This window comes from Pseudoliparis swirei, chromosome 5 (assembly GCF_029220125.1).
Source record: "Pseudoliparis swirei isolate HS2019 ecotype Mariana Trench chromosome 5, NWPU_hadal_v1, whole genome shotgun sequence".
Taxonomy (NCBI): Eukaryota; Metazoa; Chordata; class Actinopteri; order Perciformes; family Liparidae; genus Pseudoliparis; species Pseudoliparis swirei.
The window spans coordinates 9,145,687-9,161,050 of record NC_079392.1 but is presented as its reverse complement, the minus strand read 5'-3'; the positions used below and the strand labels follow the sequence as shown (position 1 = coordinate 9,161,050).

General features: G+C 41.6%; 2 protein-coding genes across 2 annotated transcripts; both read right to left on the bottom strand.

Moving 5' to 3' along the window:
• Positions 1–893: 893 nt before the first annotated feature.
• Positions 894–11,764, bottom strand: naprt (nicotinate phosphoribosyltransferase). Its single transcript, XM_056414243.1, has 13 exons — positions 11,414–11,764; positions 9,608–9,735; positions 9,411–9,493; positions 6,854–6,984; positions 5,597–5,712; positions 4,897–5,093; positions 4,221–4,361; positions 4,018–4,102; positions 3,857–3,937; positions 3,664–3,766; positions 2,384–2,541; positions 1,727–1,834; positions 894–1,637 (listed from the first exon to the last, which is right to left on the bottom strand). Exons 1-13 carry the CDS (start codon positions 11,691–11,693, stop codon positions 1,551–1,553), a joined length of 1,698 nt encoding a protein of 565 aa, XP_056270218.1. The 5' UTR covers positions 11,694–11,764; the 3' UTR covers positions 894–1,550.
• Positions 11,765–11,907: 143 nt separating this feature from the next.
• On the bottom strand, positions 11,908–14,296 carry c5h8orf82 (chromosome 5 C8orf82 homolog). The gene is made up of 3 exons (XM_056414249.1): positions 14,031–14,296; positions 13,457–13,505; positions 11,908–13,034 (listed from the first exon to the last, which is right to left on the bottom strand). The coding sequence occupies exons 1-3, from the start codon at positions 14,193–14,195 to the stop codon at positions 12,532–12,534; spliced, it is 717 nt and encodes a 238-aa protein (XP_056270224.1). The 5' UTR covers positions 14,196–14,296; the 3' UTR covers positions 11,908–12,531.
• Between the last annotated feature and the right edge of the window lie 1,068 nt (positions 14,297–15,364).

Here is a 15,364-nt window from a genome sequence, read left to right as displayed (position 1 = left end):
AATCCAAGTCAAACATCAAAAGAACAAAAGAAAATATCTCACTCGTATCATCAGGATATGTTTGTCTTCTGCAGTTGCAGCTACAACTCTAAATATTGTTGTAAATCATATTTAAAAAAGGCACCTAGAACAGAATGATTGTTGCATGTAAGTATGTGGAACATATTCATAAACCATGAAGTTACATAACAGTAGGTATTTTGAAGATATTCTGCTGGAATATGTTGAAGGAAAATAGCATGACTTGAATCTGCAATAATGCATTTTTGGACACTAGGGGGCAAACAACTCAGTCAATGTATTAGCAAACAACCAGCTACATGCGTCCACCTGATCCATGTTACTCAGATATTCACCCTCCTTTTAGCTCTGATTTTGGTCTCCACCAACTCTTGAGGAAAAAAAAGCATCCGTCTCTTGACCTGCTAATGGTCTATCATGTTCCCCAGCTAGTCTATAATTGTGCCATCTGCTGTTTACTGCTGAGCAGGTAGTATCTCTATCAGAACGTATCTTGCCGATTTGTTTTAATCTTTGTTCAGCCTGATTAATTTGGCTTTAAATGATTATCTGTAAATTATCCCAACCCATTTCGAAGGCAGCGAAAATGAAAAGTTAAAGATAAGTGTGCACGGTTGAGGACAGAGCACAAATCCATACAAGGAAAGCATAGTGTGAGTGTTAGTTATTACCTCATGTTGACATATATTAACTATTAAAGGGTACATCTGTAATTTCTTTTATTAGGCTTACACACATGATTAAAGAGTTTGTGTTACAAATTAAAAATCTACAATTACCAATCTATAATTCAAATTCTATAATCCTTTCTGACCCCAACATTTACAGATGTTACTGATGTGTGACAATCAATCTTGACTCAAGATCTACTTAATAACTAAGGATGGGTTAAATGCAGAGAACTAATTTCCCCTTGGGGATTAATAAAGTATATATCCATCTACTTACTACCTTTTTTTTCTGGACTAAATCTCGCAATAAAGTGGATCTTGAGTTAATAGTTAAATTAGTTTAAATCATCGTTTTATCTGAACCTATTGTACAATTTAAAGAGAGGAAACAGTTTGTAATGTCTTGGGACGAAGGTCAAACGGCAAATTAATAGTTTATTTTGACTGCAATTATTTGTGAATGTAATAAAGCGTGCTCAACTTTTTTTCTTCATTTTCCATCAATTTAAATTGCTTAACAGCTTCTAGCTGAAGAAATCAAACCACAGTTTCCAGCAGGAAACGAGTCCTTAAGCCTAGAGGCTGTTCTTCGTTTGCTTCCATCTGTCCACATTAAAAGAACAAAGTCGAGTTCTGCTCATCTTGAGCCTGTTTTACAGACATTAGCTGTGAAGGACACAGGCCACAACACTTTTTAAAGTGTCTGTGTATTCCCACATGTGCAGAGTATGACAGGGTTCATCGGGAGCGTGCTCTCCAAACGTACGCACTTCTCTCACCGTAAGGCACTTTGGAACAGAAGGTAAATAAAAAGCCAAAACAACAACAACATCAAGAAAAAAACAGGAGAGAATATATTTAGTTGGCTAAAAGAAAGTTGCTGTTGTTGGTGCTTCCTTTTTGGATCTCTGTGACCAGGTGATGGAGTTTCTCTGACAGCGCCACCTGGTGGAAGAGAACGCCAGAGATGAGATCCTCTGCTTCTGTGTCTGTGAGAAGCTCTGCATGTATTTGTGTTTGTGTGCAACGCCCACCGTGTAAGAGTCCGGCTCCTGCAGCCGCTTGTGTCGAGGGTGCAGAGTCTGGAGGGAACTCTGGACCTTTACTCTCGTTTCTGCAGCGCTGCACAGAGGGTGTGTGACCTGGAAAGAGTGGGAGATGTGTTCATGAAGACTAAACTCCTACACAGTCCACTCCTGCAGTATTGTCTGGTTATGTACCGTTCACTAAGCACAATACTTACTTTGTTCTCTCGCATGGTTTGTTATTTTTTATACATTTTACAGCTACTTCAAAGACCACAACGAGGATAATCATCTTTTTGTGCATTATCATTGATTAAAAAAAATATATATCTTTTCATGACCACAACAAAAATCTTTCTGATGGGGTTTAGGCTAAAAGTGATCGAGAGAGAGATGAGGGAATAATTCAAATTGCAGACTTAATGGGTGTGTCCTCCCAACGAAGTCCAGAGTGTCGGCTGCTTTCCACTATATCAAGTCCACAGGGGAGATAATACACAATGTATACACACTGCCAGTCCACTTCTAGTGAACAAGTCACCAGACTTTTGTTCAGATGATAACCCAGAAATAGGAATGTGATGATGGAAAGGAAAAAACCACAACAACAACAAGGCAACAGGAAACAGCAACCCAAATCTGTGCGCAGTCGCAGCCCATCCTCACCTGTCCTTTGGTGAACACCTCCTGGCGCAGACAGGTGACCTGAGCTGGAGTAACTGAGACCAAGGAGTTACCACACATCAGAGGGTAGCAGCTCAGAGAGACTCCGGCCTCTGGAGGAGACTCCACAGCGAGACACACCAGGTCCAGAAAAGGATGGCCTGCCAGGGAGAAAAGGAGTGGTAATGTTTACAAGCAGACTGGCAGCAGCCCAGCGAGGCTGCGATTACTCATCATGCACCAAGAAACCAAACAGGTCCATTCTTACAGCCTGGAAAGGTGTGAAGAAAAAGAACTGAAACACTGGAACGAGGGCTGGTGCCAGTAGGACATCAATTGAAAGGGTTTATTTACCAAATGGAGACTTTTTTTTGTGTCCATCCTAACTTGTTGGGCTCAGCTCCAGATTGCCAGAGATGGCTCAACTTACATGGAACCTGTACTTGAACATGAGCATCATGCGTGGGTGATACATACATTATTTGAAAGGAATGTATATAAAACATATGTTTGTGTATGTATATATATATATATATACACTACCGTTCAAAAGTTTGGGGTCACCCAGACAATTTCGTGTCTTCCATGAAAACTCACTTATTTATCAAATGAATTGAAAATTGAAAAGAAAACATAGTCAAGACATTGACAAGGTTAGAAATAATGATTAATATTTGAAGTATTAATTTTTTTCTACAAACTTCAAGCTCAAAGGAAGGCCAGTTGTATAGCTTATATCACCAGCATAACTGTTTTCAGCTGTGCTAACATAATTGCACAAGGGTTTTCTAATCATCCATTAGTCTTCTAAGGCGATTAGCAAACACAATGTACCATTAGAACACTGGAGTGATAGTTGCTGTAAATGGGCCTCTATACACCTATGGAGCTATTTCATTAGAAACCAGACACTTCCACCTTGAATATTAATTTACCACATTAACAATGTAGAGTGTATTTTTGATTAATTTAATGTTATCTTCATTGAAAAAATAGTGCTTTTCTTTGAAAAATAAAGACATTTCTAAGTGACCCCAAACTTTTGAACGGTAGTGTATATATATATATACATACACAAACATATGTTTTATATACATTCCTTTCTTTGAATTGCAAGATTGCAAATAATGGCCTAAGACACCCGAAGACCATAAAGATATGCCTACCATGAGAGACTGTTGGGGGGGGGGGGAAACAAACAGCTCAAACTAAGATAAGAAGGTGAAAACATAAGCGTGTTGCAACCGGGGCGAAGGGAGTTGAAGACAGACGAGGATTCTCACCCTCAGCGTCTACCAGCCTGTAGACGGCTTTCCTCCCGGGGACCGTGCTTTTCTCCGGTTCCTCACTGATCTTCATCCTGGGCATCCCCCTCACCTCCACCAGCTTGAAACACACACAGAAATGGCGCCCGTGCAAATGTTAAAACGGAGAAGCGAGTTTGAGGCATTCGGGGAGACAATGAAGCGCCATTACCTTATACACGCAGCCCAGCGAGGGCTGCCGTGTGCAGGTGACCAGATGTGTCCCGACGCCAACCACATCGATCTCATTCTCCTGGGATAATAATACACGGAAACTCAGGAAAAGGAAAACTTGTTCGACATAAACACTCCACGCGTTCAGTCACAATCTACCTTCTTGTTGAGCTCCGCCATGCTTTCCTCCGAGATGTTATTGCTCCCGACGATGATCAGCGAGTCGAAGGCGGAGACGGAGAAGCTGTCGGGGGGGAAGCGAAACGAGAGGAACGACAGACAATCAGACGTCGGAGGAGTGAGCCGTCGTCCCACTGTGGGGGCTTTAAAGACGCCCACACACAGCGTGGCACCTCACTCACTGCTCGCCGCAGAGTCTGAAGACGCGACGGACGTCGAGCGACAGCCTGCAGAGGTCCCCGCTGTCCAGGCGGACCCCGACGGGCTTGTAGTCCAGTTCACACAGCGTCAAGGCCACAGCGCAGAAGTTCAACAGGCCACTACTGAAAGACACACATGAATAGTGTGCAGCTTTTTATGAATTCTTACTGGAAAAAATGTCCCGCTGGTGAAATGAAGGTTACGGTTAGCCAAACTTTATTACTATTAGATGTGTTTAACTCAGTGTACACTAGTGACACCGGCTGGTGAAAATGGCACATTGTAGAACTGCTGGAACTAATAAGGACCGCTCTGGTATTTATATGTTCTGACTAACTCAAACTATTGTTCCTGCTACATGTGTTGTTGTAATTATTATGGTATGAAATAAATGATGACATGTCAAATCATGAACAAAGTACTGTGATCATTAACTTAAACAAAATACCGCAATGTAGAAAATAAATAAATAATCCCATGATAAAAGATAGATAGATAGATAGATAAATACTTTATTAATCCCCAAGGGGAAATTTGTCGTAGCAGTAGCAGCACCAATAAACTAAACACACGAGAATAAAAAAATAAAAACAATAAAAAATAAAAAAAAGCCTCAATACAGAGCCGTTCAGTATCAAACGTCACACCCGTAGTTACCAGCCAACACTGTAGCTGTCAATCACAGGCATGAAGTTCTGAGGGTAGGCGATGGCGTAGGACAGAAAGGCTGCCAGCTCGCCCTCGTGGATCTTTCCGGGTTCACCTCCCAGAAGCTCACACACACGACTCAGCCAGCCTTTAGTCAACGAAATGATGTCGACCGGATCGGGTTCCCCGTTCAGCGCCACGAGAGTCTGATAGTAAAAAAAACATGACGTGGGGAACCATTATGATTGACAGGCGCCTCAGTTTAACTCCACTGACACCTCCAGCTCCTTCCTTCCCCCGTGGTCACTGACACGGCTGCTTCCTCACCATGCCACTGTGTTTACATTTAACATGATTTGTTGTTCTGTATCTTTCTGATGCATCTATTCTGATACATGCCGTCATGTAACCTGTGAAGCTAAAAAGAAAAAAGGAAAAAAAAGTGCTCATTGTCATTTAAACTATATTAAATGATATGATGCCACGGCGTAAGCCTTTTGATGTGTGAAAATAACACCATTACAGTGGACAGCCTGTTGCACTGGGCAGTGAAAGTATCCCTGTGATGGATGAAACCCATCCACAAATGAATCGTACACTCTGGAGAAGGATTGATAATAATGTAAGTGCACACACACACACACGTGTAGTTAATGAGCTAAACATGTGAAAAATCACTGGTACGGATGATTGGAGGAGGGGTACTCACTTGTGGCCGGACCTCCGCCAGGGAGGTAAAGGAAGTGACGTACGAGTGCGCCATAGTGCCCGCAACTGGGATCCCAAACAGGAAGCCAGCCTGAACGTTACTGGTGAGATCAAATCCTGAAAGACCGGATCTAGTGTCAGTCTGCGGGTGTGTCAACATTATTAACATCCAAGCTCGAGGCGACACACCTGAACAACTCGTTTGTTATTGATTATATATATATATATATATATATATATATACACATATATAAATATATATATACACACATATATATATATATACTATATACACATATATATATATATATATAAGGACGAGCAGGCTCCAAAAAATTACTATTGTTCAGGTGTGTCGCCTTGAGTGTATATTTATATATATGTATATATACATACACATATACATACATATATATGTACACATATACATATACAGGACTGTCTCAGAAAATTAGAATATTGTGATGAAGTTCTTTATTTTCTGTAATGCAATTAAAAAAACAAAAATAGAATAGAATAGAATATACACTTTTATTTATCCCCAAGGGGAAATTAGTTCTCTGCATTTAACCCATCCTTAGTTATTAGGTGGGTGGGGTGGGCAGTGGCGCCGGGAAGCAACTTCAGTGTAGTGCCTTGCTCAAGGACACACGCTTTGACTTATGGGGGGAGATCGAACCCCACAACCCACCGGTTTGCAGGACCAGCCCTCTTACCCCACTGAGCTAAGCCGCACCTTATCAGAATCATGCATTCTGGATTCATTAAATCAACTGAAATATTGCAAGCCTTTATTCTGATTTATTGCTGATTATGGCTTACAGCTTAAGAAAACTCAAATATCCTATCTCTAAATATTAGAATATCATGAAAAGTATACTAGTAGGGTATTAAACAAATCACTTGAATTGTCTAATTAACTCAAACACCTGCAAGGGTTTCCTGAGCCTTGACAAACACTCAGCTGTTATAAATCTTTTTTTTTACTTGGTCTGAGGAAATATTAAAATTTTATGAGATAGGATTTTAGAGTTTTCTTAAGCTGTAAGCCATAATCAGCAATATTAAAAGAATAAAAGGCTTGCAATATTTCAGTTGATTTGTAATGAATCCAGAATGCATGACATTTTTGTTTTTTTAATTGCATTACAGAAAATAAAGAACTTTATCACAATATTCTAATTTTCTGAGACAGTCCTGTATATATGTATACATATATACATATATGTGAATGTGTTATAGCCCACAAAACATTCACCTCCAACGTGTGTGTATCGGGAGGCGGTGAGGCCTCCATCTGGGCCCTGGGCCCTCCTGAGGCCCATCTCCAGCAGCTTCCTCTTTGGGCCGGCCGCCAGGCGGAAGCGGGCGGCGTTACTGCACACCAGACTGCCAACAGAGAGGACGCAGAAAAGATACCGTCCGTTTAAAAGTCTTATGGAGCTAAACTTCGACACAGTTATGAAATGTGCAGTTCCTGTTGGAAAGTCATGTGTGAAAAACAGCTTCAACTGCCCTTTTCTTATCTTTAATTTGAGTTAAACGATGTTATGTAGATGCGCCTCGCGTCTTTATGTGCCTTGCCTGAGGTTCTTTAAACATGTAAAATAAAGAGTTTACACAACGTAAAATACTATCAAGTTTATATTATTTGCATTTGCTTCTTCCGGTACTTTATTGAAGCTTCAGCATAATAATACTTACATTCAGTGAAATATTTCAACGCAAGAAATCATGTATTTTATGGCTTCATCATTCTGTAAAATACAAATACTCTAGTCAATTTACACACATGTCTTCATAATTAAATTACACATATTTAGTCAATTAATCTCAGTCAGTCTAATCAGGAAAAAAAGCCAAGATTCTCACAGCATTTTAATTAATTTAAAGTGATGTATACAGGGTGTCTACAGGAATAAACCAGTGAAATTTAAGACTTTTTAAGACTTTTTAAGACCACGTCGAAATAAAATTTAAGACCTAACTTACGATGGAAATATACATTAATCTAAATAAACTAATTCAAAGTAAACACACTGATGTCTGTTTAAAATTAACAGTATGGTGTAATGCAAAAGGATAACACAAATGTCATTGCTGTTGTAAATTATATTTATTAATAAATTTTCAGAACATTTAAGTCCCATGAACAAATGCTTATATCAAGTAAATATATTTTAAAAATACAGGCAACATAGTTCCTTTTGAACAAAAAAAATCTATAAAATAACATAAATAACAATTCCAGCTGCTTTTAAAATGCAAATTCATTTACATAATAGAATGTATGTGTGTGTGTGTGTGTGTGTGTCAGTTCTCATGTCTCTATGTGATGGATGTTTGTCACAGGTTCATGTCTACTCCTGAGCTTTTGTGAATATACTAGGAAAACAATCCTTTTCAAACTGTATTAATATAAAAACTTCCAGTTGACATTTGGTCCATTCTCCTGGAAAAAAGAAAGAAAAAAGGCAGACATTAGCCAACAGTCACCACATCTCTTCATGACACCACCACTTCAGATTAATGTCAGACTGGATAAATATGAATGAAAACTATTTTTACAAATTAAGCAACGTGAGCCATCTCTTGAGCCTAGTGAACACTATGGAGACATATTGACAGGTAAACACCACTCTACTTACTACCATTCTAAAACTATTTTTAATTAGTCTAATTAATGTGTAGTGCGCCTATGCATAGCTGTTATTAACTTGACACATGAGTAAAGCTTAACTATATGATACACATATACATGAGGATAGTTAATACATATATTTATGTTAGACTTACTGTGAGATGCTGAAGTAGGTCCTGGGCGATGTCATGGCCCATGAGCTCCACAGGATCCTGACTGGACCGGGTCATGTCACCAATAACGCACATGAAGTCCAGCTGTCTGCTCGCGGTGGTCTGGTCCAGAGTCTCGTGGAACAGAATGAAGAACGCACTGCAGCGTTGGTCTTCGGTGATGAGCTCTTTGTTGCACGGCGCTGGATTTCCTCCGGTGACCTCCAGCGTTGTAGCGTTGACGTTGCGCTAGCAAGCAGCGGCAGGCAGCAGCTCGCGGGAGCAGCAGCTAGCGCTGCTGGCGGCCTTCGCTAGTCTCTGTGCTTCTTGCTCTGCTCGTGAGATTCCACCGCTGGAAAGTCTCGCGACACATAACGCAGATTCAGAAGCATTTCACCGACCGTGACCAGAAACACTCGTTCTTTTCAAGCCGTTGTTGAACTTGCATCCTGCCATGTTTTCTAAACTAGTCGATGCTTCACGTTGTAGGGGATGGGACCGAATACGCGGGGCCCCTTTAAGAGAAGGGGCGTGGCCCCGGTGACACCAGAGACGCCGCAGAGCGACCGGAGCAAAATACGGACCTGGCAGAACAGATTGCCTCATATTCGTAATGACATGACACCCAAAAAATTTAAGACCAATCCAATCTGAATTTAAGACTTTTTAAGACTTTTTAAGGCCTTATTTTTAGGAAAAGCAATTTAAGACTTTTTAAGACTTTTTAAGGACCCGCGGACACCCTGGTATAGTATGATCTTCATAATTGGGTTTTTGACTTTTTGACAAGGCTTTTTCTTTTCTTAAAGATCATCCTCTGACGTGGACAATATCTACTCTACACTGTAGACTGATGCTCGGAACAACGGGAGGGAGAGAGTGACGATATGTGGCAATAACTCCTGCTCTTGATCGAACCTGAAATGTCACACTTATGGGTGCACTGAAGGCAGTCCGCATTATTGTATATCTGTTATTTTTCGAGGACCACCTGGTTTTTCTGTGTGTTTGCTGGTTGTTACCTGGCATAGTTGACTAGACACAGTAAACTGGTCTCCAGCAGTTGAACCACAGCTAACGGACCTGCCACCTCCATGAGAGGCACCTGCAGATGTTTTAGAGATGTTAAAAACTGAGCCCTCTCCACCCCTTACTCCAGAACCCTATATTTAACCTTTGACCTTCAGTTTCACCCTGAAAAGGATATGGCCAAGCTCACCCTGGCAAACACCACAGTGCCCTCCGGGACGGAGCGGAGTGTGACGCCGGAGCAGTCGAGGCCCCGCAGGAACTGGAAGAAGGCGGGGTCGGTGACAGGCGGCAGGACGGAGCGCAGGAACTCCACATCTGGGGCCACAAAAACATGACATTAGCGCAACAGCTGGAACACAGCAAGACCGGCAATGGAGGGCATCCTTCATCCTCACGTGTGCATTCAAACAAGAACACGTGTCATCCAAGTGGCCTCACGTGTGCTGGCTCACCGCACACGCAATTACAGGAACAGAGCTGGATCTAATAACTCGCTGTAACCACTTCAGAGGTGGGACTGTGAGTATCTCCGTGTTATGCAGCTTTAAACTTCTATTTCCCTACTTTTATTTGGTCCATCATAGTTACTTTGTAGATTAAGATTAAAAGACATTCTTGAGATGGCTGAAAAACACTGTAATTGGTGTAATTGAGACCTGCAGTGAATTTGTGTGTCAGGAAATTGGGAGGAGTCTGTGTCTGTGCTTCTGACGCCTCAAGGTACCGAATATTTATACATTTTAAAATGTTGTAGTTAATGTTTTGATAAGTCTCAAATTACCTTCCTGGAGGTATAAAAACATTTTTTTTCCCTATATCTTTCTTTCTTTATTGTATCGTTTTATTACCTTCGCATTGAAAATGCGGAAGGTATGTTTTGATCGCTGTGTATTTATTTATTTGTATGCGTGTTATTCGCATAATACAAAAAGTATTAAACCGAATCGCATGAAATTTGATGGGATGATTGGTTATTATCCGGGGACCATTTGATTAGATTTTGGGATCAATCGGGTCAAAGGTCAAGGTCATGAAAAGGTCAACATCTTCTTTTTACCATAGCGCGGTCAATTTTTATCCAATTGGCATGCAACTAATGCCAAAATGTTCATAATGCAATGTCCAATCTTGTGATATGCGAAGGTATGCGCTCTACCGAGTGCCCATTCTAGTTTATATTAGATCGCTGGAGATCTTGGCACACTCAGCACTTTATTTTCCTGGACACTTTAACCTGCTGGAAATTCACTTTGGTCAGCATCTTGTGTATATATTTTGTTTCCTCTGTATATTTAGTATTAGTATTTAGCATTGTGTTATTATTTTTTATCTTTTATTAATGCTCTAATGTGCACCCGCTGCTGTGATCCTGAATGTACCCGACTGTGGAACCAATAAAGGGTTATTTTATCTTATCTTATCATCTTTATTATTATTATTAAAACAAGAATCATTGTTCCAGATTAAACTGGCACACAAAGTACTACAACTGGTAGGCTTCATTCATGGCAACTAATCCCCATGTGTAAAACACATACCACACTACAAGGTTAAATGGTCCGCACTTTTTACACAACACCTGGCTTTAGCCTTCCCTGATTACTCCAGCTTAGTGTTGTTATGCAGCGCGTGTGTTCTCCTCATCTATCAGTCTGGACTTGATCCGGAAGCGTGGACCGGCGCGCAGTTCCGATACTCTCGGCATGTAGAAAGTATGCGTGCTGCTTCACGTGCTCCGCAGATTACGTATCATTATTGCGTGCTAAAGTTCAAGTTTCAACGTAAAGGTTCAGCGAAATGGCTCATTCACGAAGTCTCGCGGAGACCCTCGCGAAGGGGTCGCGCGGCCGGAGTGTTGCGCAACCACCGCGAGACGAAAGAGTTTTGGAGGACAAGCCGACGTGATGTCACTTTAATTCGACTCGGCCGTTACGTAATGCCCCTTTTAAATACAATAACAGAGAGCATAAAGAGGGCAGAGCGACGTCCTCACCTTCGTCTGTGAAGCGAAACGAGCGCAGGAATAGCAGGCAGTCGTGCAGCCCGGCGAACAGCGAGAAGCCGCCGCCGAACGGGTCGTCCCTGAAGAAGAGCTCGAACGCGGCGGGCTCCTGGTGCCGGCCGGCCCGCCAATACGCGTACGCCATGGTGAACTGGTAGAGGTCCGTGAGCAGCATGGGGGCCCGCTCCCGGAGAGACCGCTCCATAAGTCCGCATGTGTTGCTGCTGGACGCCGCTGCCATGTTAACGCAAGCCCTGGGCTCGAGGTTCATCTGCTGCCGGGATCTCTGGGACTTGCAGTTTAAATAAAAAAAGAAGACAAGCAGCCCGAGGCACGAGAGAGGCGTGATCCCCCCCCCATGAACTGAAATAGCATACCATGTTTAAGTAGATGTTACTTTCAGGGAGTGGCACGATCTGCAGAATAAATTCCATACAAGACATTTATTATCAAGATTGTTATAGAAGAACGTACAAAACGAAATATTCAGAGTATTGCACTTTATTAAAGGATCTGACTGTATGGCCTAAATTCAGTAGAATATTTTCAACGCTCGTATATAAATAAATATATTGGATTCACAGTGTTTTTTTCTTCTTTTCTATCATATCTCAAGAACATTAAATACACGCAAGCACACCAAAATCTAATATTTTTAAATTGAATTCAGCCCAAATCTGTTGAGCACTCTGCTGCAGAAATCTTTGATTCTGAAAATGTAGCCGTTTCTTAAAAATATGATGTATAATATACGTTCTATATTTGCAGGCTTTGTGTTATTCTGGCCGTTGTTTGATGTACGACCATCTCAATGTGCAAAGTAACTGCCCTCTTCTCTTTAGCAGAGTTGCTTCGATACTCTGCTTTACTTGTGACATACAAGTTACTGTAAACAAGTTGCAGATTAATTTAGGAAATCTAAAAGGGGAAAATAGGTTTAACTGCAACCTGTTATGAGGGAAGATGCTGCTTGGTTTGAGTAGTCTCAAGCCCCCCAAAAAAGCCCCAAATAACAATCCCATCAAGAGCAACAACTGTGAGAACGTGGTTGTCTTTTCCCACCGCCGCCAGTGTGGGATACCGATTGGCGTTTCGTGGACATCGTTCCGTTATCCCGGTCCATCCTGCTGCCCGCTGGTCTCCTCTGCGGTGGGGAAGCATCCCGCGAGCTCATTGGTCAGTGTGTGCTTCCGCCCACCCCAGTGGAAGTGCGTCGGCTGTCCCGATTGGTCGTGCTCCGCAGCGTAGACGAAGAACGGGCTGAGCTCGATGGCCAGAGCCGACCTGACCAGGCCGACCCCGCCTCCGCCCGCGCGCTCCGAGCACGGGTGGTAGAGTCGCCCGCTGGCGGGGTGCATGTACAGCGCCTCCGGGCGGAACGGGGCGGACAGCTTCTCTGCCCCACCGCAGTACGACAGCAGCTCCCGATCTGCCGTGACCCCCGGCGACCCCGCGGGGCTCTGCAGCAGGTGGGTGAAGACCACGGGGCGGTCATCGCAGCGCACAAAGTTCCTCTCCCTGCCACACGGGGACAGGAAGGGGAAGTCCTCCTCATAACGACCACTCCGATTTGACCGCAGCCGACTGAAGAAGAAGATCAGGAACGGTTGGTCTGGTAATGAAAGAGGAGGAAGAGCGAGGGGCTGCTGAGGAATATAGCAACAGAGACCGCATGTGATGGGACATGGTATTGTTTCTCTATCGTTACTAATAAGTCAGCTCAGAAATACAAAGAAGGCATCCACAGGTGTTCCACATATAAAAACATCTGTTTTAGCACAAATGTGATCCATCAACTTATCTTGAGACCTTGTCATAATAATATTCTGTTCTTCTTACCATAAAAGAAACATTACAATAATGAATGTGTGTAGTAGACCAACGCCTGTTTTCTGTTTGTTTACACATGCATTAAGTCTATAAGGGGGAGGTACTTTTGGGGGTTATTCATACATTCCTGTTAAGAGCACGTTGGACTGAATTATAAGCTGCTAAATAAACACTTTGTGTGTGTGTGTGTTTTATTTGTTTTACCTTTGAAGCAGGTGACAAAGTTCTTCACTTTAGTGTCATCAAGGAACAGCTGGAAGTGGAGCACAGACCAACATGTCATGCTAGCAAGGGGATAATCAATTAATCAATCAAACAAACTTTTATTACAGACTAAAGGTCCAGATAGTGTAAAACATTAAAATATAATGAAATACATACAAAACTACACGTAAAACACAAACATAGAATTACACATGCTTTAAAAATAGACAGCTGTACCAGTGTCTCCACAGCTGGGACTGGTATCGTGTAGTGCTGAATTTTATATTTGATAAAAACATGATCTCATTTTCTGAGTCATCAACCCGGCAGATAAACTTGTGCATTAAATTTATTAAAACCGCGTTAAATGTGTTGACTCCTGCAGCCACAAACATCTCACTAGTCCACCTCGGTCTCTTCAACAATATCCTCATGGCATCATTGTAGGCCACTTGCAATCTCCGTAGGCTTGCTTTTAGATATTTCTATATTGTATACGGTTGTTTGTGTTGTTGTCCCAACAATGAACTTGTTGTTAATGTTGATGTTATTGTGTGTCAGTTCACACACTCACCTGTCCTTGGTGGTCAATATAGTAGAAGTACTCCCGGATCCGCGGCTCCGGGCTCTGGCCCTGGACGTATGTAGCGGTGGATCTGGAGGCATTGTGGCCGACGGGCAGGCAGCGCGGGGCGGCCAGGCCTCTGCAGCGGCGGGCGGTAGTCCGGAGGAACAGCATGGCGACTGCGCAGAGGATATGATGTGTTTGCGGGATAAACTCGGGACACAGACAGCACGGCTCGTGCGTTAGACTGCGCTAATTACGCACATGCTTTTGCCCTCGCGTTGTTATTGTGTACACAGCTAACCCGGAAGTAATTTAGTGTGGGACATTGTGAGTTTCTGACTACTGCCCCTAGCGGACATTGCTTATAAGTACACGAGTCACAAGGATTTAAATAGAAACGCATAATTTACTAATAATAAAAGACATACTTCATCTCCCGAGCAGGGGACATATGTAAGTTATATAAGCTTGCAAACCGAATGGCTTAATGCTAAGTTGATGGTGGCTGTTTCATGAACTGTGATGAATGTAAATGCAGATATTATTGTTTTAATTAAATTTTTAAAAGATGTTATGCACATGTGTGTACTTTTTAATTGAATAGTTTTTCAACAAAACAACAAAATCACAAAAAGTCGTCTTGCTCTGTGTTGCAATATTTTGAATCGTGAGTAGTATCACTTCATCAGACTCTTGCCAATACAGAGCCTAGATCATATTCATATTAAAAAAAGACTGAAATGCAGAAGCATTTATAGCTATAGGGGATGGCATGTCCCCAGTAGACCTGTTTGGCAATCCTTATAAATCTTGTTAGATATTGATGAAAAGATCGAACCCCATTTGTTTTTGCAAGATGCAGTATGTCTGTTTTAACACAGCAACTGAGGATGTTATGCAATAATTGCTTCATCGCTTTGTCTATAACATTTGTAAGATTGATGTCTTCAAATGACAGTCCAACCAAACCAAAATATATTCAGTTTACTTGTATATATCTGCCTACGATCATAAACTATAAAAACCTAGTATCATTACTAAATATATTATTAATATTATATATTTGTCTGGTGTATGCTGCTTATGTATATGTTTTTTTGCTAACTCTGCTATATTATGATCATTCATGACCATGTCCCACCACTGTCACTTTTACCTTGTGTTGTATCTAATGTTACTTCTATCCCGATTTATATAGCCTACTTATTTTATTATTTATATATAAACACACATATATATATATATATATATATATATGTGTGTTGTCGGTTTATCTTATTTATGTCATTGTGTTGCTGCAACAACTGAATAATAATAATAATAATACATTAATTTTAATT